We start from the raw sequence: 27,457 nt of genomic DNA, 5'->3' as shown, positions 1-27,457 counted from the left end.
GACTTCACTTGAAAAGTTCTATATGGCTGCATGCTGAGATAGTGAAAGATGCTCTATCATTGCAAGTATTGCTATATTCTAAAACTAGACTGCATTTTTTGTGTCTATCTTCGGTTTAAACCAGCAACTGCAGTTCCTTCCTACACAAGGCATTTTTTATACTATTCTTCAGAGTGGATTCCAAATATTTGCCCATTTCTGAAGTTGAGTGGGCGTGACGATTAGTGGGCTTGTGACGATTAGGTTTATCCCTTCCCTTTCTTTTAAACAGCTGTGCGATGTTAACACTCCCCCGATCCTGTGGCACCAGACCAGCAACTAGAGATGATTGAAATATTGTGTAGGAAAGAACTGCAGATGCTGGTTTAAATCAAAGGTAGACACAAAATGCTGGAGTAACTCAGTGAGACGCCAGCATCTCTGGAGAGAAGGGATGGGTGATGTTTTGGGTCGAGACCCTTCGTCAGACCCTATTGCAGTCAGAGTTGTAATTGCATTGTATCAATTCTACCACAATTGGTCAAATAGCAAGTTAACCTCCCTGGAGATGCAAGGAGCATGTTGCTGGTTTACAAAAATAGAGTAACTCAGTGGGTCAAGCAGCATCTTGGCTTAGTTTAGTTTAGAGATACAGCACAAAAAGAGGCCCTTCGACCCACTGAGTCCATGCCGACGAGTGATCCCCGCACATTAACACTATTCTACACACACTGGTGGCAATTTACAATTTTACCAAGCCAATTAACCTACAAACCTGTATGCCTTTGTAGTCTGGGAGAAAACCGGAGCATCCGGAGAAAACCCACACAGGTCACTGGGAGAACACACAAACTCTGTACAGACAGCACCCGTAGTCGGGATTGAATCCGGGTATCTGATGCTGTAGAGGAAGAACGTGGATAGGTGACGTTTTGAGTTGAGACCCTTCTCTCTATTCGCAATTCTGCTGTCCCTTTCTCTCTGTGGGAGACCAAATACCCCTGGTGCATAATATCAGTGGCAAACAGGAGTAGGAACTCAGACCATTTCCCCTCAGGTCAAATTCTGAGCTGAAATTCTCACCACGTACAGCTGATTAAATTTGATGTTGCACCACTCACAGATAGGATCATTATTTCAGATGCCAGGACACTTCAGTATATCATTATTAATACCTTATTTTATCATGTAATTTAAGCAGTGAAACAGCAACTATTAAATTATTTGGAGTGATCATAAGCAGCCTGTTTTTAACAGGAGAGACAGCAGTTAACTGCAATTTGGGAGCTACAGACTGTTTTGAATTGTCATCTAATTAGAGTTATGACAATAGGATTTTGACAAAGCGATGACATTAAATTTATATGTGCACAGATCATTTTCCAAGTTATTCCATCGCAATTAATAAATAACCCTGGTTTAAACTATTTCCTCTTAAGCTCCACCACAACAACTTGTGATAGAGAATATGCAGCAACTTGTGGTTTCCCACAGTAGGATGCAGTGGGCTAATAACTACACTGGTAGTCCAGAGGTCTGGACTATCAACCCGGAGATTTGAGATCTAATCCCACCACTGTAACTACGAAATTCAAATATAGTTAAACAATTCTAACCAATCTCAAACCATGATTGAAAAACGCTAATGGGTTATTGTAAAAATGTGTTCTGATTCACGAATGTCGAAACAGGAATAAAAAGTGACTTCAAACACAACCTACATGGTAGACTGCTTAAAAAAATGTCCTATAAACTTTCGAGATACAGCACGGAAACAGGGCCGGCGGCCCACCGAATCCGTGCCAACCAGCGATCACCCCATACTCTTAACACTATCCTACGCACTATTTACAATTCTACCCAAGTCAATTAACCTACAAACATGTCCATCTCTGGAGTGTGGGAGGAAACCGGAGCACCTGGAGAAAACCCACGCGGTCACAGGGAAAACGTAGAAACTCCATTCAGACAACACTCGCAGTCCGTGTCGAACCCGGGTCTCTGGCGATGTAAAGCAGCACCTCTCCGCTACGCCACTGTGTCCCCTCATAAATAATTGTCACCACCACTTTCTATGGAGGGAATTAACAATGGGAAATAAATGTTGGGTGCTGTAGAGATCCCCAAGAAATGAATAAATAACAAAAACAGGGACTCATGAGAGATTTAAAAATGATAAACGCCTTTGCAAAACATTGTACATCATTCTACATACCATAGAATAGAAGGAGGCGATGGGTTGGTTCATGTGACTTCAAGAATTGTTCACTTTGTAAAATGCAAATCTGTCATTAGTTCATTGTCATGTGTACTGAGGTACAGGGAAAAGCTTTTGTTGCGTGCTGACCAGTCAGCGGAAAGACAATGCATGATTACAGTCGAGCCATCCATGGTGAATGAAACTGTAGAGAGTAGTTTCATGATCTATGTATAGACCACCTTACCAATTAAGTTCAGGGGGTTCAATGTTCATGTCAATTCTGGAGACACAAGGAGATACAGACGATGGAATCTTGAACAAAAGAACAAGTAGTGGGGGAGCTCAGTGGGTCAGGCAGCATCTATATAGGGAAATGGACAGATGATGTTTTGGGTCAGGACTCTTCTTCTTTCTCAAAAAGGTCTGAAGAAGGGTCCCAACCCGAAATGTCATGGGTCCATTCGCTCCACAGATGCTGCCTGGCCCGCTAAGTTCCCCGAGCTCTTTGTATCGGTTGAAGTCAAGTCTGCCATGTTTACAATGTGTGTCTTTTCTGCAAGATACGGGTTGTGGGAAACAAGAGCCGGCAGTGGAGTGGAGCTGAATTATTACAAAAGAAAGAAAATCTGAAATGCGAGAGGCAATCTAAAAATACAGTACAGCACAATAATTATACACAGTGGGAAGATTTTATCCCAAGCTACATGAAGAGACATGTCTCAACTTCCCAGGCATTTCCAATGTGAGTTACTAGCACAGGGTGACATGCAATGTAACTTGGGTAAAGAGAAATGATTGAGGCAAGTGGCATGGGGTTTGCACTGACAGGCGCCATGGCGTTTAGCTTCGGGGCAGATATACTGAAGCATGAATGGTGGACCCAGCTGGGAGCAGCAGCAGGTGACTCCAACACTGTCATCGATGTCACGGCATTATCAACAACAAGTGTTGACAGGAAATCATTCCATCCCCCAAATTCTTCCCCGCTCACCTCCTTTGGCTATGATCAACACATGCCTTCCTTTCGCTTTCCTGCATCACGAGCAGCAGTAACTGAGCCATTCCCCCGCAACACCCTCTGGCCCTTGACAAAGTCTGAGTTTACAAAGTGCGATGATTATCTGTCCAGATAATCTTCTCACTCACTTGCCAGCAGCAGTTCGCCACGTCATCGCTCTGAGACCACTCTCCAGGTCTAGTGACTGACTGGGATAATCCCCATTCCACAGTCTGGGACTTGGTCAGTGGGAAGCAAGTGACCACTCCAGACTAGTTTAGTTTAGTGAATCATTCGGAATCGTGAAAGGCCTGGATAGAGTGGATGTAAAGAGGATGTTTCTACTAGTGGGAGTGTCTAGGACCAGAGGCTACGGCCTCTGAATAAAAGGACGTACCTCTACAAAGGAGATAAGGAGGAATTTTGTTAGCCGGAGGGGGGTGAATCTGTGATTTATTGCCACAGATGGCTGTGGAGGCCGTCAAAGGATATTTTTCAGGAGGAGATTGACAGAATCGTGATTAGTGCAGGTGCCAGGGGTTATGAGAAGAAGGCAGGGCAATAAGGTTGAGAGGGAAAGATAGATCAGCCATGATTGAATGACGGAGTCGACTTGATGGGCTGAATGGCCTAATTCTGCTCCTATAACTTATGAACTTTAGTTTAATAAAGTTTATATATATTTAGTAGTATAGTTTAGTTTAGTTTATCAAGAACGTGCCTTCAGCCTAAGGCATCTGTGCTGAAGGTTATCATGGGGGCCCTAAAGAGATCAATCATAAAACCATATCTGTGGCATTAGAGGTTCAAATGATATCATAAGCCTGAAGATAACAAAGAGTCATCTCTTTAACCACCAAGATTTGTGATTGGAAACACATGGTCCTGTATTCGGGCCATTATACTGGAAGATTTTGCTACACAATGTCGGATTTTGCCAGAGGAACGTAAAGAAATGAATGCAATTAAGATTTTGAAAAGACATTTGGACAGATTGATGGAATTGATGGATGGGAAGATCACCCCTCAACCTCCTGCGCTCCAGGGAATAAAATCCTAGCCTGGCCAACTTCTCCCTACAGCTCAGGCCCTCAAGTACTGGTACCATCCTTGGAAATTTTCTCTAAACCTTTTCTAGCTAATGACATTGTGATCACTTTAACGTTTTGTTTTTTTAAAGTAGTTATTTTTATAGTCAAATCGTTTCACACATTTAAGATGGTCCAACAGTTTTGCAAGAATTCAGTCTTAAGGTTTGGTTGACATAAACACTCAAATTACTCCAGTAACCTACGGAGACAAGAGCCCAATTCTGCTGAAGTTGCAGTTTGTCATAACTTCCAGCTGTTGCATTGGGTCTCTCGTCCTAACTCAGTAGCTCAACAACGGGATTACATCCATTGTGGATAGACACAAAATGCTGGGGTAACTCAGCGGGACAAGCAGCATCTCTGGAGGGAAAGAATGGGTGACGTTTCGGGTCGAGACCCTTCTTCAGACTGATGTCTAAGGTGTGCTAAAACATGGCTGTATTTGGCACTAATGTGTATCCAGGTTCCTTGCAAAACAAAATCGCAACATTGACAAAGTTCTCTCTGAAATGACACTCGGATGATTTATGCACAGCGATCAGAAGTGAAATGGTACTTAGTTTAGTTTGGAGATACCGCGTGGAAACAAACCCTTTGGCCCACCGAGTCTGCGCCGAACAGCGATACCCGCACATTAACACTATCCTACACATACTAGGGACAATTTCCATTTTTATTCGGCCAATTAATCTACAAACCTGTACATCTTTGAAGTCTGTGAGGAAACCGCAGATCTTGGAGAAACCCCACACAGGTCATGGGGCGAACGTACAAACTCCATACAGATGGCACCCGTAGTCAGGATCGAACCTGGGTCTCTGGCACTGTAATGCAGCAACTCTACTGCTGTACCACTGTGCAGGTTGTGTTGGCTGTGCTTTCTGGGTGAGATTGATGCCGGCAGACCTGCCATTCTCCCTGCACCAGCTGGTTCACACTTAATGATAATATTACCTGCACAAGATACATATCTGTTTGCACTGGCATGAATGGGAGAGTAAGCTGGAACCTATGATCAGCTGCAACAGCCTCAATAGAATTACAAGCACACCATACTATTATGTTGCTAATATCATTATTTAAAGGGACACTCTTCCAACACTGGGAGATTTAACTGGTACCTTCAAAAGTGACTGCAGGCCACATACATTTCTCCCAATATTCCTCTCCCCTATGGCCCCTCACCCTTCCACCTATATCCCTCCGAATGGCTTTACATTTCACTCCCTCTTTTCATCCCTCTTCTCTCCTTATCAGACAACTTTTTGTTTCCTTTTCACCTCCTTTTGTCACCCATTTGTCTTCTTTTCATCTCTAGCCTTTGTCCACCCATCTTCCAATCAACCCCCCTCCCCCTACCCCACCCCCCGTATCCACCCATCGCTTGCCAGGCTTTGTCCCACCTCCAATCACTGCAGGGTCCTGACCCGAAACATTGCCTGTCTATGTCCCCCAGAGATGCTGCCTGGCCAGCTGATAATTACTCCAGCACTTTGCCTTCTGTGTGAGACTCCAGCATCTGCAGTTCCTTGTGTCTCCAACTAACAGAAAGTGCTTTCTACAACACTTAGCAGCTTAGCCGAGGCATACTCATTCAGTCGGACTACGTTGCTAGAGGTTAATTAAGACCGTGGTTGGTTTCTCAGTGTAGGTTGGAGCAGACAGCAAAGTCCGATGAAGAGTCTACTCCCACAGAACACATCTATTAGTCAAAAGACCAACTCCTACATAGCCAGCACTTCCAACCTGGATTTCTCTGATGGGGTAGAACTTTTTCCCAAGATGGAAATGTCATGGACTAGAGGACATAGATCTGGATGAGAGGGACAAAGTTTCTTCTTGGAGGTAGTGGGGTCTTTGACATTTCCACCTTGGGGAGGTTCTAACTATTTACCCTATCTGCGGCGCTTATAATTTCATATACTTCTATCAGGTCTCCCCTCAACCTCTGACCTTCTGGAGAAAATAATCCAAGTTTGTCCAACCTCCCCTCACAGATAACACCCACTAATGTAGGCAGCATTCAGGTAAGCCTCTGCACTCTCTCCAAAGCCTGCATATCCTTCCTGCAAAGGGGCGACCAGAACTGCACATAATACTCCACATGCGGCCAAACCTGGCTGCATCATGACCTCTTGACTCTTGTGCTCAATGTCCCAACCAATGAAGACAAACATATCATGCAATATTTAGAAGGCGCCCCCAATATATCATTTCCCACTGCAAATCAAGCCACCCCTCCCCACTACAATCCCCAACATCACCAATCTGCACCAATAATGAGTCAGGAGAGCTCCAGTCATGCATCAAGTCTCCTCACATCCTATTTTGCAGGTCTGCCCTCAACCAACAGTAAATATGAATCAATTCAATTATTTTATTGGCATGGTACAATGTCCTGCCTTACCTGATGTGCAGCATTTTTCTTAGAGAACTTAGACCATCCATCAACAACATATTATTTCAGGAAGGACACAGAGTGCTGGAGTAACTCTTCAGGACAGGCAGCATTTCTGAAGACTATGGGTAGGTGAAGAAGATCCTTCTTCATCCATGTTCTCCAGAGACGCTGACTGACCTGCTGAGTTACTCCGGCATTTTGTGTCCTTCTGTGTATTAACCAGCACGTGCTGTTCAGTGTTTCTACATATTCTTTCAGGGTGGACTCTCCAATGCTGTAAACTGTGGTGTGCTGAGCACCTTGGTACACCTCTTAGACCAGCTTTGCTCCATAGTGTGGAGATTCACACTCCAGGTGTCACCTCTCCTACAACCACTGCCCATCTCTTCCTCCTGCTGTGTATCTTTCTTCAGGACTTGCATGCCCCCTTGAATGAACATGGTAGCGTGTCTCCCTCTCTCCAGCAACGTTCATCTCCACAGAGCCCACTAAAATATGTGTTTCTACTGCGTTGCTGTCTGTGGGAGCATGCGCCTTTAAGGACTGGCACAAACAAGAGCTTTTGGCAGAAAATACAAAATCATGAAAGCGCGTAACACCAGGCCCAGGAGCAGCTTCATTCTCTCAGTTATCAGACTACTGAACGGTTCTCCCATAAGATAGGGAGGGTGTAGTCCCAATCCTCCAACCCACCTCACTGTGGACTTTTTCTGTGGACACTTCGGGTCGGGAACCTTCCTTCACACTGAAAGTAGAGGGGAGGGAACTGGAAGTAAGAAAAGGCCAGAACAAAGCAGGATCAGCAACAGATGACTAAGGAAGGGTGGAGCCCATAGTGACCCATTGTTGGCTGGGAGAGAGGTGATAACAAAGGATGTGAACACTAGGGCCATTAGTGTAGGGGAGGGGGAGGAGGGAGGGAATGCAAGGGTTACTTCAAATTAGAGATATCAATATTAATGCATCAGGGTTGTAAGCTGCCCAAGCGAAGTATGAGGTACTGTTCCTCCAAGTTGCGTGTGGCCTCCCCCAACTCTATGTTATTTGGAGCTTAGTTGGACGTTGCAGTATTTAATAGACTGATGGTTGTTGAGAAGAAGATGCTTTTGAACCTAGATGTTAGTTTTCGGACTCCTATACCTTCTTCCCGATGGCAGGAGTCAAATGAGAGGATGGCCAGGGTGGTGTGTGTCCCTGATGATGCTGACTGCCTTTTTGAGACAGCGACTCCTGTAGATCCCTTCGATGTTGGGGAGTACTTATGATGGAATCACATTTTTTTTAAAACCTTCGCAATATAATTTCTAATATATCCCAGAATTTTTTCATAACTTTTGATGATAACAATGGGATTTGAAATGCGTCCAAGGTACTCAAAAGTGGTAGATTTTAAATCCATTATTTTGTCAATTCACATAATATCCTCCAGCTTTATGGTTTAAGGTTATGGTTTATGTGTATTCTTGCTGACAGACTGTGGTTTTGTTTCGGGTTCTCTGCATTCTTGCCCTTTTTAAGGGAGTTTCATTATTTTTTGCCAAAGTAGCCAGGCCAAATTTAATGAGAAAACTAATTTGTTTATTTCCAAAAACTAAACTTGATTCAGAATCAAATATATATACACAAAACAAGAACTGTGCAAAAGTCCGTCCTACATTCTCAGCGGCTATTGATAACAGACAGCCTGTCTGTCTGCAGCTGATCCACCTTCAGGTAATGGAAGCTCATGTCTCTCATTCACTCCACTGAGTTTGTTCCATTACCCACAGTGACTGTCCCACCTCTGGGAACAGCCAGCCGGGGCTTGTTTTTCTGTGAATGAAAGCTGCAGCAGTTCATTCATAAAATGGAGGTCGGGAAGGCTGGAATTCCAGCTGGAATATCTGTGGTGTAGTGTTTCACCAGACATTTCCTCTACGAGGACACATGACTTCAGGGTTAAAGGAGAAGGCTCAGTAATAACTGGAGACGGTGCGTAGCAGCCCAGCTACTAAGGTTTTGACCAGATGTTAGCTCAGCTGCAGCCCCAGTGAGTTTAATTTATTGAGTTTAGTCTATTGTCATAGATATACTTCAATTTTGCCTGATAAATAACATGATACTTTTCTTTCGATTTGTTGACTGTGTACTAATGCGTAATGGCACCTCTGTCACCACATCCCTTTGTCCCATCTGGAAATTGTGTGGATACAGTCATTCTTGCTCAGGAGGCATCAGGGCACAGCCCCAGTTGAATCTTCTGTACTGTCCTTCCATCAATGAGGCTCCTGTCTGATTCATCTCTACCCCATTATGGACATTGAACTTTTGAGTCTGATGTGCTCCAATGCTGAGAACCATAAACTGAGAACTCAAAACACTCTGTACCTTCCCCTTTGCGCTATCTATTTTGCTTGAGTTTGACTTGATTGCATTTATGTAGGGATAGACAGAGTGATGTGAACAAGCTTTTCCCATTGAGAGTAAGGAAGATTCAAACAAGAGGACATGACTTCAGAAGTTTAGGGGTAACATGAGGGGGAACTTCTTTACTCAGAGAGTGGTAGCTGTGTGGAATGAGCTTCCAGTGGAAGTGGTGGGGGCAGGTTCGATTTTATCATTTAAAAATAAATTGGATAGTTATATGGATGGGAAAGGAATGGAGGGTTATGGTCTGAGTGCAGGTAGATGGGACTAGGGGAAAATAATTGTTCGGCACGGACTTGTAGGGCCGAGATGGCCTGTTTCCGTGCTGTAATTGTTATATGGTTATATGTATGGTATATCTGATCTGTTTGGATAACATGCAAAACAAAGCTTTTCACTGTACTTCAGTACACGTGATAATAATGAACCTCAACGCCCAGGTTCGATCGTGACCTTGGGTGCTGTCTATGTGGGTGTTTCACGTTCTCTCTGTGACCGCGTGGGTTTTCTCTGTTTTCCTCCCACATCTCGATGATGTGCGGGTTTGTGGGTTGGTTGGCGTCTGTAAATTGCCACGACTGTACATGCAAAGTGGGGTAACATAGAATGAGTGTGAACGTGTAACCGATGGACGGCGTGGACTCAGCGGGCCGAAGGGCCTGTTTCCACGTTGTTTCTTTCAATCAAAAGAAATGGCCAGATCTTCTGCAGAAGTGATGCACATTGTCCGGGACACCAGGGAGAACTCCCCACCAGTGTTACGGGATCTGGCTTCACCATCCTGTAACCGTCCTCCAGAAATGTCCCCAGGATCCTTCAAACCCAGTTGGATAACGTTGGGTTCCTGCTGCCCCAAGTACTCACTTTACCCCTCACTCAGCCAGCTCAAAGACTGATGAACATATTGAAGTTATAGATAAGTGTCAAGAACATATCGAACTTTCCCCTCCTGCCCTCTCAACCTCCTGAACGGTTGGGAAGTCCACTGGACCAGGAAATCCAACTGTGTGCATCGAAATCTTCTGCTGTCATCACCCCGTTAGATTTGATGGCCAAAAAAAAGCTAACATCCGCACAGGAAAAAACTCGAACTCGCATTTCCTGCTTAAACACTCCGTAAAAAATTATTTTGCAAAAATGTTTTTTGTGAGTCTCTTTCCCCTCTCGCTCTCCCATGTTGTTCTCCAAAATAGAAATCCTCACGGCTTTTCCCCTTCCTAAGTCAGGGATGGTGAGGCTACTATTGGAACCTTTCCTGCGTTCCCAAGTTAAAAAGAGGGAAGCGGTCTGTGCGTCTGGAAAACCTCCAGGCTCGTGTTTGAAAGGACGGATGGCAAAGTCGGTTCATGACTAATCCACTGTGCTCTGCAATTATACTTCTGCACACATCGTTTATACCATGAAATCAAGTGCAGGATTTCTTTTCTTTTTTTGATTTCTGGCTTGTGTTTTGTCTTTGTGGAAAAAAAGTCATTATGAATGGAGAACTATGAGGGGGGAATTTCCTATTGTGTGACCTTTGCATGAACAGATTCCCTTTTATGGCCTATATTTATGAATACATAAATTATTTATACACCAGTCTTAGTCCGGTCACACGGTTAGTTTCTTACAATCTGTTAACTCTATGATGACAGTGGGGATGGAGGACTTAATTTGCTGATGGGTGTGCATTCAGATCTTGCAAACGGCTCAGATAGAAAGTGCACAGTCTTACAGGGAGAAAATGAAGACCTCTATTTACCAGTTATCGTGGAAACCTTACAAAGAAGTTCAGCCTGAAGAAGGGACCAGACCCAAAACATTGTCTGTCCATTTCCTCCACAGATGCTGAGTTCCTCCAGCACTTTGTGTTTTGTTCTAAAATCCAGCATCTGCATTTCCTTCAGTCTCTATTTCACAATGGGTTAAGCAATGTCTTTTAATTGGCTTTAAACGGCGTAGCTTCCGAAAGTGCACGGCATCTCTAAAAGCACTGCACAGCATTTACAGTTTGGGTCACATTGTGAGGATATCATTAAGCTCGAAAGAGTGCAGAGAAGATTTACGAGGGTGTTGCCAGGACTTGTGGACTTCGGGCAAGCTAGGACTTTATACCTTGCCGTGCAGGAGGCCGAGGGGTGAATTTATAGAGGTGTAGACAATCTTGATGGGAATTAATGGGGTGAATGCACAATCTTTTACCCAGGGTAGAGGAATCAAGATCCAGCGGGTATAGGTTTAAAGTGTGAGAGGGGAAATTTAATATGAACCTGAGGGGCAACTTTTTCACTCAGAGGGTGGTGGGTATATGGAATGCACTGCCAGATGACATCGTTGAGGCAGGTATAATAACAAATGTTTAAAAGACACTCGGACAGGTACATGGATAGGAAAGGTTGAGAGGGATATGGACAAAATGGGACTAGCTTAGATGGGGCATCTTAGTCGGCATGGACAAGTTGTGCCGAAGGACCTGTTTCCGTGCTCCAGCACTTTGGGTTTTTTTTAGCAGCATCAGGTGTTAAAACAGGATAGATACTTTCCATAGAGATCACCAGACCTTTGTGAGTTGCTTTTATTAAGGAAGTGGAAAATACGACTCCCCCTCATGGCAAATTATGGACTATTGGCATAATAACATTCAAATTGAAAAGCTGAATTGATGGAATAAGGATGATGTTTAATGTGCAATGTTTTTGTGGCTCAATGTATAGACTATTTCTGCACAGTTTTGTGCTGATGGTAGATTGCCATTTTGTTCTACATTTATACATCGTTAAATTGAAAGTATCATTTTACTTTTTTGAGGCATGCCTCGCTCAGTCACTGAGGTGCTGATGAAATTGCAGGAGCTGATTGTAACCAGCATTGCTTTGTCTTTGTCCCTAGATATTCCTGGCTGTCCTTCCATGTACATGCCCAATGAAGGCTACCGTACTCAGTCCACCAACTCCGAAGGTAAAATCACAGTCAGTGGCGTGATGGTTCTGTAAAAATATTAACTTCTAAAACCAGAGTGGCCATTTCGCTCAGTGCAACGTACACAGTGTGAACTGAACGGGTGGTGCTCAAGACTTGAGTCGAGTGTGGAGCCTGCATTGCGTACACGAGTTGCATTGATACTAGGAGCGGTCACATGGACCGCCGTGGCGTTGTAAATTTCCTCATCACATTGAAGAGATGTTGCGGAGTATGTTTGGAGGAGAGTAGAGAGTGTTTCCACCAGTGGGAGAGTCTAGGACCAGAGGGCGTAGCCTCAGAATGAAAGGACGCACCTCGGGAAAGGAGATGAGGAGGAATTTTTTTAGTCAGAGGGTGGTGAATCTGTGGAATTCATTACAACAGACGGCTGTGGAAGCCAGTTCATTGGGTATTTTTTAAGGCAGTGTTTTACAGATTCTTGATTAGTAAGGATGTCAAAGGTTCATGGAGAGAAGGCAGGAGAATGGGGTTGTGAGGGAAATATAGATTGGCCATGATTGAATGGTGGAGTAAACTCGATGGACTGGATGGTCTACTACTGTTCTTATAACACATGAACTTATAAGAGGCAGACTTGACCCATTGAGTCCGTGCTGGTTCCCAGAGCTGTCTCAATCCCCAACTTACTGCCTTGCAAGCTATTTTCTCACAGATGCCCATTAACACCCCCCCAATTCTCCTTTACACCCCTGTTATGGTCGTAGTGTCAAACAGACTGTTACAGGCCATTCAACCCAACTCTGTCTACCGAGCAAGGTGTACCATCTAAGCTAATCCCAGTTGCTTGCGTATGTTTGGCCCGTGTCCCTCTAAATCTTTCTTATACGTGTACCTGTCCAAATGTATTTTAGTTGATCTAATAGTATCTGCACAACTACTCCCTCTGGCAGCTTGTTCCTTATAACCACCACGCTCTGTGTGATAGAATTGCACTTCAGGTTCCTATTAAAGCTTTCCACTCTCACCATAAACCTATGCCCTCTAATTCTTTAGTTTAGTTTAGAAATACAGCGTGGAAACAGGCACTTTGGCCCACCGAGTCTGCACTGACCAGCGATCCCCGCACATTAACGTAACCCTACGCACACAAGGGACAATTTACACTTATACCAAGTATACAAACCCAAGCCTATTAACCTGCAAACCTGTACGTCCGTGGAGTGCGGGAAGAAACCGAAGATCTTGGTGAAAACCCACGCGGTCACGGGGAGAATGTACGAAACTTCTTACCGACAGCGCCCGTGGTCGGGATCTAAACCCGGGTTTTATTTGAATGGAAAGACAGAAATCACGATATTGAAATGAAAACAAGTAATACAAATGGCAGATTGAGGTGGATCTAAATTGAGTTGTGGAGTCAGCACAAAATGCCCCTGAGAAAGTATAGGCTGCAAGTATCCTGATGGTTAAGGTAAAGTTAAAGAACGAGAGAGCCACACTGTACATAGATCTTTTTAAAACATTACAGCTGACAAAAAATTCCTTTGGTTTACTCAAGGATATTTGCTTACAGACAAAATCAACAATAATCTATATATCAGTTCATATTTATAGCTGGCTTAGTCCTGTGGCTACAATTTATTTAACAATTTCTTTAAAAAAAAAACTTTGTGAGAAAGCGAGAACATTTAATAGGGAATTGAAGGGATGTTAGAAAACTTCTTACACCAAATGCCGACACCAGAATTGATGTGTGTCGTGAAATGAGGAGCATTGGTGATAGGTTTCCAACCCTAATGAGGATTATGATGAAGATAGACACAAAAAGCTGGAGTAACTCAGCGGGACAGGCAGTATCTCTGGAGGGAAGGAATGCATGACATTTTGAGTTAAGACCCATCTTCAGTCTGAAGAAGGGTCTCGACCCGAAACGTCCCCATTCCTTCTCTTCAGAGACTGCCTGTCCCGCTGCGTTTCCCCAGCTTTTTGTGTCAATCTTCAGTTTAAACCAGCATCTGCAGCTCCATCCGACACATCGAGGATTTTGATTTCGGAAGGTGTACACTGAGGTAAGTGGAAGCGATTAATTTCATTAGAAACAAAATAATTAAAAGCGTTTGTAACCCTAAAGTGGAAAGCTTGGAAAGTTCTGTATCACTTTGAATAACCCCTTTTAGATTTGATTATATTCCTGTTAATGGCCACATTGGGAAAGCTTAAAGCAGTGGAATTGCTGAGTCTGATAATGACAGAATGACATCTTAATGTTAATCATCAACCAAGTGGCAATTTTGTGCCAACTTTAGATTTTAGATAAAACTTCTGGGGAAATTAAAAATTATAAAAAAAACACAGGGAACAAAAAATAACATTTGCGTTTAGATGAACGTGCTTCTGCACCACTAAGGCCACGGGAGAAATACCTGACAGTGTAGTGAAAGTGAAGCATTTTACAGACCATTTCACTCCATTCAATCTTGTCCCCCGTGACCCTCAGTGACCTGACCGGTGCTAATATGCCAAGGGAGCAGCTAATTTCCTGCTTCATGCTTTGACTACCTATTCCACATATTGCACTCTGCAAGGCTCACTGAACCTGTCCACCGAGGGTGTTTCGCCTCCCAAACCCATGGAGTTAACCTTCATGAACCCGCAGTGACTATTCCCCACTTCCCTGAGGCACCTGACCCACGGGTCTAAGCTTCCTGTCAATTAATCAAGGTCCTGCAGGAATTTTGTTCGGGGTTCCTGAAATTACCGTTTGCCGCCTAAATACTCATCTTCCCCGCTCGCATCGGCAGGAGATGGTGAGGTTTTGCTCACCAGCAGACAAGAGGTGGAGAGTAATCATATTGTAACAACCAGATCAGATGGTTTGATAAGGTAGCAGGAATGGGCCAGTCAGATCCTTGTGACTAAACTTTCACCCCAGCACCATTTCCTACACTATTCCCATATCCTTTGAATCCCTTAGATCTTTGATGAATTAATCCATTAATCACTATCCATCTTTTTGTCAGGACAAAACATACTCGAGTTATTGAACTTTAATCAAAATTAACCAAAGTTTTAAAATTCATTTTCATTGTTTTCATCACTTGTGATGTTTTGTTTTAATTTGGTTATGGGCAATTAGATACAGTCCACCTACTGATTTATATCATTGCAGGCTGCTACTTTAGGTATAGCAATTAAAGCAAATTGCCTTATTTATAAATAGTTGATGTAGAGTCAAGGAGACACAAGGAGCTGCAGATGCAAGAATCTTGAGCAAAATACAAAGTGCTGGAGGTGCTCAACAAGTCAGGCATCATCTGTGGAGGAAGACACAAAATGCTGGAGTAACTCAGCGGGTCAGGCACATTCGCTAGAGAAAAGGAATTGATAATGTTTCATGTTGAGACCCTTCATCAAACTCTGTGAGGGATTGGACAGACAATGTTTTAGGTCAGGACTAGTCCCCACCTCTTTCTCTGCCATATCAGTGTGTATTGGGGCTGCCTCGTGGAGCTGTGTCGAGTACCACTAACTTCTGCTCTGCCCTCAAATTCACTTGGACACTGACATCTTTCTCCCCTTCCTTGATCTCTCAGTCCCCAACTGAAGTGATGCTGAAGAAGTGTCCCAACCTAAAACGTCCATTCCCTCCACAGATGCTGCCTGGCCCACTGAATTCCTCCAGCACTCTGATTTTTGCTAAAGGTTTGAGCATCAGCAGTTCCTTGCATCAACACTTCAAAGCAATGCTGATATTTTCCCCAGTCAATTCAAACATGTAGAATGCAGAAAATAGTTTACTGGTAAAAATGGTAATGTATACAATGTACTACTAAGGAAGCACAAACTTTGGCTAGAGAATCTAGAACAAAGCAGCAGAATCTTAAAATCAGAGATATGCATTAAAGAAGTTGGAAACCATTTTTGCGTGCATAAACTAGTGGAAACTTGGAACTCTCCCCAGAGCCAATGGATGCTGGTTGTATTGAACTTTTAAGAGTGAGATCAATATAATTTTATTGGGCAGGACCATCAAGGGATTTGGTCGAAAAGTGGATTTGAGGTACAGCTTAGCTCTGATCTAATTGAATGGAAGAATGACCTGCTCCTGTCCCTGAAGAAAATGTACTTAATTCATCAATCAGCACAAATACCTGGTCTGCTGTGATCAACTCAGATATTATGGGACAAGATACAGCAAGGAAGGGAAATGTGTCCATAATTACACATGAATGCGCAATAACTGCTCATTCTTTCTACCTTTTGAAATCGACATAGTAATTAATAATTTGCAGTTGCTTTTGTACGATTCTTAGTTTTAGAGATACAGCATGGAAACGCCCTTCGGCTCACCGAGTCCGCGCCAACCACTAGTCGATCCCCGCAGAATAGTTCTATCCTACATACTAGGCAAAATGTACAGAAGAGAATTAACCTACAAACCTGTATGTCTCTGGAGTGTGGGAGGAAACCAGAGCATCTGGAGAAACCCCATGCGGTCACAGGGAGAACATACAAACTCCACACAGACAGCATCTGAGGTCAGGATCGAAGCCAGGTCTCTGGCACCATAAGGCAGCAACTCTACCGCTGTGCCACTGCGCTGCCCTGTATCTGGAATTGAGCGAGAATTCCTAAGATCCATTTTAAATGGTAACATTCCATAGCATGGGGCGTCTCTACTCGTTCAAACTTGCCTACCACCAGGAATTATTTTGGCCTTTGCCATAGCCTTTTTTATTAAAAATGTATTGGCAAAAATAGTTAATGAAAACGGAACAAAATTCTTGGATATTATCTACTGTGGCAATCGTAAAACAAATATAAAGAGTATAGTTAGCAAAATCTGGGATGTAGAAATCTAACATTAAGCCAACAGTGTTGGTGTATTGCATGAGCAAGCCTCAGTAGAGATATATTTTGAAGTGCTTAAGCACATTTAGAACACTGCAGATTCAAGTTACGTTATTTGACCACAGATTCCGAATAGAAGCAAAGACATCTCATGTGTAGTAACAAACTACAGATGCTGGTTTAAACCGAGGTTAGACACAAAAAGCTAGGATAACTCAGTGGGTCAGACAGCATCTCTGGAGAAAAGGAACAGGTGATGTTTCGGGTCGAGACTCTTCTTCAGGCTCTGAAGACTTCAGAAGAGTCTGAAGAAGTGTCTCGACCCAAAAGGTCACCTATTCCTTTTCTCCAGAGATGCTGTCTGACCTGCTGAGTTACTCCAGCTTTTTGTGTCTAACTTCAAAGACATCTTATGTCCTGAGTTTAGTTTCAGATTCCCACATTTTTTTCAATTTATATGAACTTCAGTGAGATTAGATCCCCCTTAAATGAGGGAATTCATCTGTCGTTGTTGACACTGATAAAATGCAGTACTATCAGCCAGGAATATTCCATTTTACTTGCTTCATGCTAGCAATCAACTACAAATCTATACCATCATGTCCAATGATGAACTTTGTCAGAATTCTTAAAGAATTCATTCTTAATTCCAGATGCTGTACTTGTATCTGATTTCTGACATGTTAAGTGGTTGTACAAAGTGGCAGCAGTCAACTTTTCAAAGTTGAACATTACATCTGATAGTGAATGGAGTTCAACTACATTACAGAATAAATTACTGACCCCAAAATCAATACAACATCACTGTACCATTGTACTACCGTGAATTTAATTTGATTGCTTAAAAGATACAGCATGGAAATGGACCCTTCAGCATACCGAGTTCTCCGACCATCCATCACCCATTCACACGAGTTTTCAATGTTATCCCATTTCCGCATCCACTCCCTACACGCCAGGGCCAATTTACAGAGGTCAATTCACCTACAAGCCTGCATGTCTTTGGGGATGTGGGAGAAAACCAGAGCACCTGGAGGAAACCCTCGCGGTCAAAGGGAGAACATGCAAACTCCACACAACGTCACCCAAGATCAGGATTGAACTGGGTATCTGGCACTGTGAGGCAGCATCTCTGTGAGGCAGTTGTGCCATTGTTCTCAATACCTACAGTATCTTAACCATGCAGCTTTTGTTGTTCGCGGAAACAGGTCCTACACACGATATGGACAATTTACTTATACCAAGCAAATTAGCCTACACTCCTGTACGTTTTTGGAATGTGTGAGGAAATAATCTCCTGGAGAAAACCCACGCAGGTCACGGAGAGAACGTACAAACTCCGTACAGACAGCACCCACAGTCAGGATCAAACCCGGGTCTCTGGTGCTCCAAGGCAGCAACTCTACCGCTGCGCCCAGGCACGGAAATCACTATAAAAACATTGGGGGGGCCCAATTTCTTGGCTGCCGCGCATGCGCATGCGCACACACGAGGCTTCGGCCCTAGGCCCTGTAGACGGTAACATCGGAAGCTCACCTGGTTGGTACTGACTCCGAAATCCAGCAACAGCAGCTTCGTCCGCCCCGAATCGTGGGGCATCAATCGGCCCGTTCGCGGGGCCTTTCATCGCCCGGCGGGGGCTTCAACATCGGGAGCCTTGATCGCCGCGACGCAGCAATTTGACCGCGGGGCGGTGGAAGGTCCCTCGGCCGATTTTAAGCTGCGCCGGGCCGAGCGATGAAAGGCCCCGCGAACGGGCAGATTCAAACTCCGCTCTATGATCTTTGCTCCACCAGGACGTCTCCCTCCAATCACCGCTCTCTAGCCTCAGTCCCACCCCCCTACCTCTGCCTCTGACCGACACCTCCCTCCTCTAATCATCGCGCTGAATCATCATATTCCCCCCCCCCCCACCCCCACACTGCCTGCTGACCAACGTCTCTCTCGTCCAATCGACGCCCTCGATCATCAGTCCCACCCCTACTGTCTCGCGGACAGTGGAGATTTTTAATAGCTTTTTTTTTCACCGAGTTTTAAAATCCGGATTACAAAACATGGGGATTACAAAACCCTGGTGTCCCCCCCCCCCCCCCCCCCCCCCCCCCCAGGATTTCCGCACATGGCTGTGCCATCGTGCCAGCCAAGAGGTGCACTGGACAAGCTATGGATCGAGGCATGAAATAATATTAATTGTTCTTCTATTTATTCCAGGCTTTTCATATGAGAAACAAATGAGATCTTACAGCGACGACGCATCAGTTGTTCCTGACAAACTTGAAGGTTAGCACTTTTAATTGCTTAACAGCAGAAGAATGGCGCACATATGTTTTAATCTGACCAACAACTAAAGCTCAGGTTTATGATGGGCTGTGTTTGTTTTACAATGAGCCATACTCATTAAACATATTGGTCTTTGATCTTTAAGGCTATAAGTGCATGCATGTACATCAGTCAGAAGTCGAGCCCTCCTCCACACAAGACCAATGGTCAGTAGCACACTTTAGTGGCACGTGACTTCCGTGTGTCTAGAAACCAGAAACCATAGAAATATTTAAACCTGAAACTCCTCATTCTCAGATCCAAAAGCTTCCTCTAGTTGAGACTTTACTTTAGACTTCAGAGATGCAGCGCGGAAACAGGCCCTTCATCCCACCGAGTCCACACCGACCAGCGATCCCCGCACACTAACACTTTCTTACACACACTAGGGGCAATTTATAATTTTTACCGAAGCCAATGAACCTTCAAACCTGCACGCCTATGGAATGTGGGAGGAAACCGGAGCACCCGTACAAAACCTAGGTAGTCACGGCGAGAACGTACAAACTCCCTACAGACAGCACCCATTGTCAGGATTGAACCCAGGTCTCTTGTCGCTGTGAGGCAGCAACTCTACTGATGTGTCACCGTGCCGCCCCACAGTGTCACAGGTGGTTATTCATATTCTATGAGAGGCTATGGAATTATACTTGTACTGAGACTGAGCTATACATTTTTCATAGCACACTGACAAGATTAACATGACCATTCATTCAAGTCTTTAAAGTTTATTAACTATCGGCTCAATTAGCCAAGGTGTCTGCTTTCACGGTAGATCACTTCTCATTGCCTCACCAATGTCCTCTTTTACCTGCTTTTACCTGCCCTGGCACAAACTCTGGAATTCTCTCCACTGAACTACCCTGCCTCTCCACATTCCTCACCTCCAATAAGACCCACTTCTTTATATCCACAGAAGACATACGGAAGTGCAGATGCTGGGATCTTAAACAAAACACAAAGTGCTGGAAGAACTAAGAGGGTCAATCAAAAAGATAGGAGGGAATGGTCAGATGATGTTTTGGATCGGGACCCTTCGTCGGAGTGATCTTTAATGAAAGGTCCCAACCCAAAGCATCATGAGATCCTTCAGTGCTTTGTGTTATGATCTTTATATTCAAATCTTTACTCCCTATCCTCGTATCCCCTAATTGGCTGGGTGACATCTTCTGTTTGATGACCCTTCTTGTGGAGCTCATTGGGGAGTTTTATTGCATTTAAGGCATTATATTGATGCACATTGCCTTTATTGAATGGTACTGCCCGACCCTTCACTGCCCAGTTACAGCACAGGGGAAAGCAAGTGACATTTCAATATGTGTACAGAGCTCCACTTACTGGTCTCAGATGGCCATGAACATTTCCATTCTTAAAGGTGATTCAGGGGAACATCTGGATCCTGTTTAACTTTGCTTAGGAGTTGACTTTATTTCCAGCGCAGTCATAATGCAAAACCAAACTGACGAGAGACTAATTTTTACTTGTGATTTAGTTTAGTTCAGTTCAGTTTAGAGATACAGCATGGAAACAAGCCCTTTGGACCACTGGGTCCACGTTGACCAACTATCACCCGTACACTAGTTCCACATCAGCGATAATTCACAGAATCTGCAAATATACATGTCTTTTGGAATGTGGGAGGAAACCGGAGCACCCGGAGAAAACATACATCCAGAGTACAAATTCCAACCCAAGTCTCTGGCACTATAAGGCAGCAACTCTACCACTGCACCACTGTAACTACCTTATTTCTCATCAGAATTAAGGCCATTAGATCTGAATAAATATGTCACAATCCTCATGGCTTTAGAGAGAAAACAGAAAAGTCTGATTTCTCTTTTTATTAATGGGAAATTTTGGATTGTTGCTGGAGTATCAGGCCCCATTACTTCTGCCGACAATAAATCGGTGTATTAAAAATATACAAAGTTGAAATATATTTTTGTGGTAGAGTATGGAGATATCTGAACCTAACTGGGCTTGTAGGGGAAAATTAGTGCACCATATCAATGAAAAGAAAGATCCTTCAGTGACTGAAAAATCCCAAGCAGTTTAACTTGAAGATTGCAGTGTAACCATGCCTTGGTTTAATTAGCAAGAGGCAGTAGACTGTGTTTCCTCAATTAAAAAGAAACCTGTGCCTCCAACGAGCTGACTGATGATGGTTTGTGCATGGCTTGAGCAGTTATCTGTGCTTTGCAAGACATTTTCTTACCAATTCTATTTGAACAATCAGTCAGTTTTTGCAAAACATGTAGATTGTCTTGTAGTTGGCACAGGTCCATCACATTTGATAATATTCAATTCAATGTAGGCGTCACCTTTCAACCGTTAAGTTTAGTTTAGAGATACAACACTGAAACGGGTCCTTTGGCCCACCGTGTCCAAACCGACCAGCGATCCCCGCACATTAACACTATCCTACACACACTATGGACAATTTTTACATTTATACCAAGCCAATTAACCTACAAACCTGTAGGTCGGTCTTTGGAGTGTGGGAGGAAACCAAAGATCTCAGAAAAAACCCACTTGGTCACAGGGAGAACATACAAACTCTGTACAGACAGCACCCGTAGTCAGGATCGAACCAGGGTTTCTGGCGCTGCAAGTTCTGTAAGGCAGCAACTCTACTGCTGCGCCACTGTGCTGCCCTTAGTTGTGGTGGTACAATTATAAGAATAGTTAGACCAAACATTTAAGAACATTATTTTAAAGGAATGAGAAGTAGTTATTTCTTCTGGAGTATTTTCTAACTTTGGTAGATTAGGGCAGGAGGAGGGTGTAAGGGGATGTGGTTGCCTCTCACATTTTTAGTTTAGTTTAGAGATACAGTGCAGCAGCAGGCCCTTTGGGCCCACCGAGTCCGTGCCAACCAGCAATCACCACACACTAACACGGTCCTACACACACCATGGACAATTTGCAATTTTACCCAAGCCAATTAGCCTACAAACCTGTACATCTTTGGAATGTGGGAGGAAACCGGAGCTCCTGGAGAAAACCCATGCAGGTTACCGGGAGAACGTACAAACTCCATACAGCCAGCACCCGTAGTTCAGCTTCGAACCCAGGTCTCTGGTGCTGTAAAACAGCAACTCTACTGCTGCACCTCTGGGCCGTTACACGAAGTTCTGCCAACTGCGCACGTCACAAAATGCGAGTTGAAAGAAAAAAATGGGTTTATGTATTTTCATTTTTCTCCATAAATTTCATAAGATTGAATTGCTATTGCACATCCCAGATGTTTTGGGAGTGATTTGTGCATTCCGTTAGAGCACATTTCCATTACCCGAACAGTCAGAACACAAGGGAGAGAGGGCCACTCGCATCGTGCAAGGAGCAGTGCTGGGGATTTAGAAGGATCTGCTAACTTTGAGAACAGCTACAATAACAACAACAACAGTCCGCCTTAACTTAACCTCAGAATGTGCTAACTTGGACCATAACACATCACTTGGTCATTTTTAAGCACCTTGGGACCAATTTGTTGATTTAGCCGGTTACTTCCACCCCCCCGCTTACTTAATGTGCAGAGATGGTTTGCCAGTAGGGATGCTGCCAACTCGTGTGGTCGTTGGGCAGCACGTAGGGTGGTGGGAGCCTGGGCAGGCTGTCTGAGAGTTGTGGCCAGCCAGCATCCACATTCACCCTTCTGCAGTGACTCGGCTGGTGGTAATTTATTTAGTTTAGTTTAGAGATACAGCGCGGAAACAGGCCCTTCGGCCCACCGGGTTCTCGCCGGCCAGCGATCACCACACCTTCACACTTTCCTACACACACACATACACACACCAAGCCAATTAGCCTACATACATGTACGTCTTTGGCGTGTGGGAGGAAACCGAAGATCTCGGAAAAAACCCACGCGGTCTCGTGGAGAGCGTACAAACTCCACACAGACAGCACCCATAGTCGTGATGGAACCCAGGTCTCTGGTGCTGTACGGCAGCAGCTCTATCGCTGCACCACTGTGCCGCCCAGTAGCTCCTCTTCCTGCAGTAAGCTGCACTTGTACACCTCTGTGACAACACCCAAGGGACAGGCAGACTTGCCCAGCCCACTGGCTGGAGGTCCAAAGAGTCAGGCGTGAAGAGTTTTTAATTTTGATCTTGTTTATTGTCACGTGTACGGAGGCACTGTGATAACTTTTTGCTGCATGCTAATCAGTCAGCGGAACTTATGAATGCAACTTATGAGTGGTGACTCCATCCAGTTCAACAACACCAAGCCAATGAATGAATCCTAATAACTGAGGTCAATAGGCCTAAAGTCAATCTCAAGTTGTCATGATATTTTAATTCACATTATTACGGAAAGCCCACAATATGTCACAGGAGAACAATTTGTACATTAAAGAACAAATTTAAAAAATGTTTCGACCAAGAAGGTCTGCTATTGCTTTTCTCCATTTTGTCTATTGTCGGCATAAACTAGCATCTGCGGTTCCTTCCCACACCATTTATCTTCACTTGGTGCAACTCTACCATCTCATCAATCTCGATGAGCAGGAGGTAGCAGAGGACGTGGAATATGATTTGTACCGTGGCAATCTGATCCCTAAACCTTGTGAATGATCCAAGTAAAAGCTGTTAATGCAGCTCTCTCACAAACCTAGTCGTTCCTGGCTGCTGGCCACGTTTCCCTTCAAGGACCCCAGTGACTTTTCCATTGGAAACAGTGGCTCAGCCTGACTCCAGTGGGGATGGGGTTTATTACCATATGCTGAACACCATCCAGCACAGGAGCCTCGCAATGAAGTGTGAACATAGCTATTGTGTTGTGTAATAGTTAGCCTTCTCCCCCAGCTTCCTGTTGTGTATAAACTCTGAGGGGATGTGTTTTGCTTGCTTCAGACTTTCTCCGGGGCCATCATCGTCGAGCCTGATTTTGTTTATGTTTCTTTACTTCTGAGACATTCATATTAAAAAAAGGTGTTGAAGCAGAAATAATGTCCCTATCCAACATCTATAACTCGAAGGTAGCAGGTTTAATGATGAAACAATGTTATATTCTTCCTAAATTCCCTCACCCACGATCTTTCCTGGATCGTCACTATATCGAAAGCAGGATTCAAATTCATTTCGCTTGCACTTTATGTGCAATGTGACGAATAAAACTGATTGTATTGTGTTGTATTGGATTCATCTCCTGGTCTCCTCCATTAACATTACAATTCCAGGAGCCTTAATCCGCTTTAGCGTTGGTACTGACAGTAACAAAGATGAAGGACATAAATTAAACAAACAAACTTGGCCGTACCTGTACAGTAAAATCTTGTACTCTAATTATTTCCTTTGAAAGGCATCTTTATTGATCCTGACAATGTGAATTATTGCTACTTGCTCTCAGTATTGGTGATGTTCTTCTTTCCCCCCCCGATATATGGTTCAATTTGCCTTTCTCCACCACTATCTTTCGTCCTGACCATCTTACTGAGACTCAACATGCTATTCCCCATTCACCTTCAGCCGTCAGCCCCAGGGGTCAGTTTCCATTCCCATGTTAGTGGCGTCCAACACAAGCTCTCCAACACTAATGGTAGCCTGTCTTGCGATGGTGGCAATTTCCTTGACTGAACATTGTGAAAAATACCAAGCCATTATTTTCGTATCAAGCCCAACTAACTGCCTTGCTCACACGATCACAAGGAGAACGTACAAACTCCACATAATAGCACACACGGTCAGGATCAAAACGAGGTCTCCGGTGTTGTGAGGCAGCAGGGCTAACAGTTAAACCATAGGAATTCATAATTTGATAAATCTATGTTAAGGCACATTAAGCATGATAGATCAAGGTTGAAGAGAACATACAATAGTTTAAGATGCATTGAGGCAGCAATTAAGGAATACCTATTCGGGTTGCTTTTTACATTGGTTGGAGCAAAGGCAGGAAATGGTTTTATCTGATTCCACTACCAGGAAAGAAGAAACATAGAAACATAGAAATTAGGTGCAGGAGTAGGCCATTCGGCCCTTCGAGCCTGCACCGCCATTCAATATGATCATGGCTGATCATCCAACTCAGTATCCCGTACCTGCCTTCTCTCCATACCCCCTGATCCCCTTAGCCACAAGGGCCACATCCAACTCCCTCTTAAATATAGCCAATGAACTGGCCTCAACTACCCTCTGTGGCAGAGAATTCCAGAGATTCACCACTCTCTGTGTGAAAAAAGTTCTTCTCATCTCGGTTTTAAAGGATTTCCCCCTTATCCTTAAGAACTAAGAGCAGGTCATAACAATGATGGTGATTTTATACATTTTAAATGTTTGGATTTGTATGTTATTTGACCTCTGCAAATGGCCCCCATTGTATAGGGAGGTGGTGCGAAAGCAAGATAATGTAGAACCAGTGTGAATGGGCATTCGATGGGTGGTGGGCCAAAGGGCCTGTTTCCATGCGGTATCTTTAAACTAAACCAAAGCCAAAAGCAATTAGAGAGTTCATTGAGCAGTGACATGATAATACAGGACATTGCTCAGTTAGTCTCCCGATGGTTTCAATGAGAAAGTTGGATTTGTTTTACAGGTGACATCAAACAGGAGATCACTACGTATCGCGAGGGTCCTGTGTATCAGCGCCGGGGGTCTCTGCAGCTGTGGCAGTTCCTAGTCGCCCTCCTGGACGATCCATCCAACTCCAACTTCATTGCTTGGACCGGCCGAGGAATGGAATTCAAACTCGTTGAACCAGAGGAGGTGAGAAGAGAGATCGATAGGTTCTTTAAAGGGTCTGTCCCACTTTCACGACCTAATTCACAACCTTTTTTTACTCGTGGACATTTTTCATTATGTGGGGTAGGGTGGGGGTGGTGGGGGGGTGGGTAAATGGAGGTCGGGAAAAGTGTCCTTGGAGCTTGAGGTTAGGGGTTTATTTTGGACAAGAGGTGGTAATGATTGTAATTGGTAGCTGTCCAGTTCATCTCGCAGAAGAGAAAGCTGTTGTAAAACTGTTGGAAATTAGTGCAACCAGCGCTCTTGCAGAAAGTAATACTCTAGAAATATGCACAAGGTATAGCTAAACAGGGCGGCACAGTGGTACAGCTGTAGAGTTGCTGCCTTACAGTGCTTGCAGCGCCGGAGACCCTAGTTTGATCCCGACTACGGGTGCTGACTGTACAGAGTTTGTACGTTCTCCCCATGACCGCGTGGGTTTTCTCTGAGATCTTCGGTTTCCTCCCACACTCTAAAGACGTACAGGTTTGTAGGTTAATTGGCTTGGTATAAGTGTAGATTGTCGCTAGCGTGTGTAGGGTAATGTTAATGTGCGGGGATCGCTGGTCGGTGCGGACTCGGTGGGCCGAAGTGCCTGTTTCCGCGCTGTATCTCTAAAACCTAAAAAAAATAATATAAATAAAAGAGATGGTGTTTCAAGAGTCAAGATCGTGTAATTGTTACATGTACCAACAACAGAACAATGACCTTCTCATTTGCAGCAGCATAACAGGTCTGTATACACAATATTCATAGAATATATATACATAATAGACCAAAAAAATTAATAGTGCCAGAGAGAGTGCCAGAGAGAATCAATTGATATTCATAGTTGAGGTTAGTGTTGTGCAGTGTTCAAGAACCTGATGATTGCTGGAAAGAAGCTGTTCTTGAAGCTGGTGGTCACAGTTTTCAGGCTCCTGTACCTTCTTCACGATGGTGGGAGTGATATGAGAGTGTGGCCATGGTGTTGTGTGGGTCTTGCAATGATATTTGCTGCTCCGTTTGAGGCAAGGTCCTCCGATAGTTCCTATCGATGGTGGGGAGGTCAGTACCTGTGATGGACCAGGCAGTGTCGTTATTCTCCGTAATCTCCTTCATTCCTGGGAGTTCGAGTTGCAGAACCAGGCTGTGATGCAACCAGTCAGTGTGTATTTTCCTTCCTTTGAAAGAAAAATACACATTAGAATGAAATAATAAAGAAATGATTAAATCTCTAGGCCTGAATAAGCCAGATGGCAATGCAGCAGTGTTCACGGGATTTGGAACAGCCATAACACGCCAGTTATGAAGATAATATCACAGAGATCAGGAAGACCATTTCAAATTAAAGTATAAAAAGGAATGTGATGTTGAATAGAGCTAGACTGTCCTGTAACTTCTAGTTGCTAATTATAATGCAGCTACACAAAGGGTGATGGGGGTATTACAGGCATCTCGGCCCTACAAGTCCTTGCCGAACAATTTTTTTTTCCCCTTAGTCCCACCTGCCTGCACTCATACCATAACCCTCCATTCCCTTCTCATCCATATGCCCATCCAATTTATTTTTAAATGATACCAATGAACCTGCCTCCACCACTTCCACTG

The 27,457-nt window shown here is 44.1% G+C and overlaps 1 protein-coding gene across 3 annotated transcripts in view; it reads left to right on the top strand.

Annotated features, from left to right (window-relative positions):
- Nucleotides 1-27,457, top strand: part of etv4 (ETS variant transcription factor 4) — a 98,113-nt gene that overhangs the window by 54,347 nt on the left and 16,309 nt on the right. Inside the window, exons 1-4 of one of the 3 annotated variants that reach the window (XM_055657192.1) lie at nucleotides 8,641-8,697; nucleotides 11,946-12,014; nucleotides 19,041-19,109; nucleotides 25,683-25,852. In XM_055657192.1, coding sequence (XP_055513167.1) covers nucleotides 11,966-12,014; nucleotides 19,041-19,109; nucleotides 25,683-25,852 — 288 coding nt within the window. In that variant the 5' untranslated portion in view covers nucleotides 8,641-8,697; nucleotides 11,946-11,965. Of the gene's footprint in view, nucleotides 1-8,640; nucleotides 8,698-11,945; nucleotides 12,015-19,040; nucleotides 19,110-25,682; nucleotides 25,853-27,457 lie in introns of those variants that run through there. The other 2 variants (XM_055657190.1, XM_055657191.1) reach the window with 2 other exon arrangements.

This window comes from Leucoraja erinacea, chromosome 27 (genome assembly GCF_028641065.1).
Source record: "Leucoraja erinacea ecotype New England chromosome 27, Leri_hhj_1, whole genome shotgun sequence".
Taxonomy (NCBI): domain Eukaryota; kingdom Metazoa; phylum Chordata; class Chondrichthyes; order Rajiformes; family Rajidae; genus Leucoraja; species Leucoraja erinaceus.
This window is presented reverse-complemented; position numbering and strand designations above follow the sequence as displayed.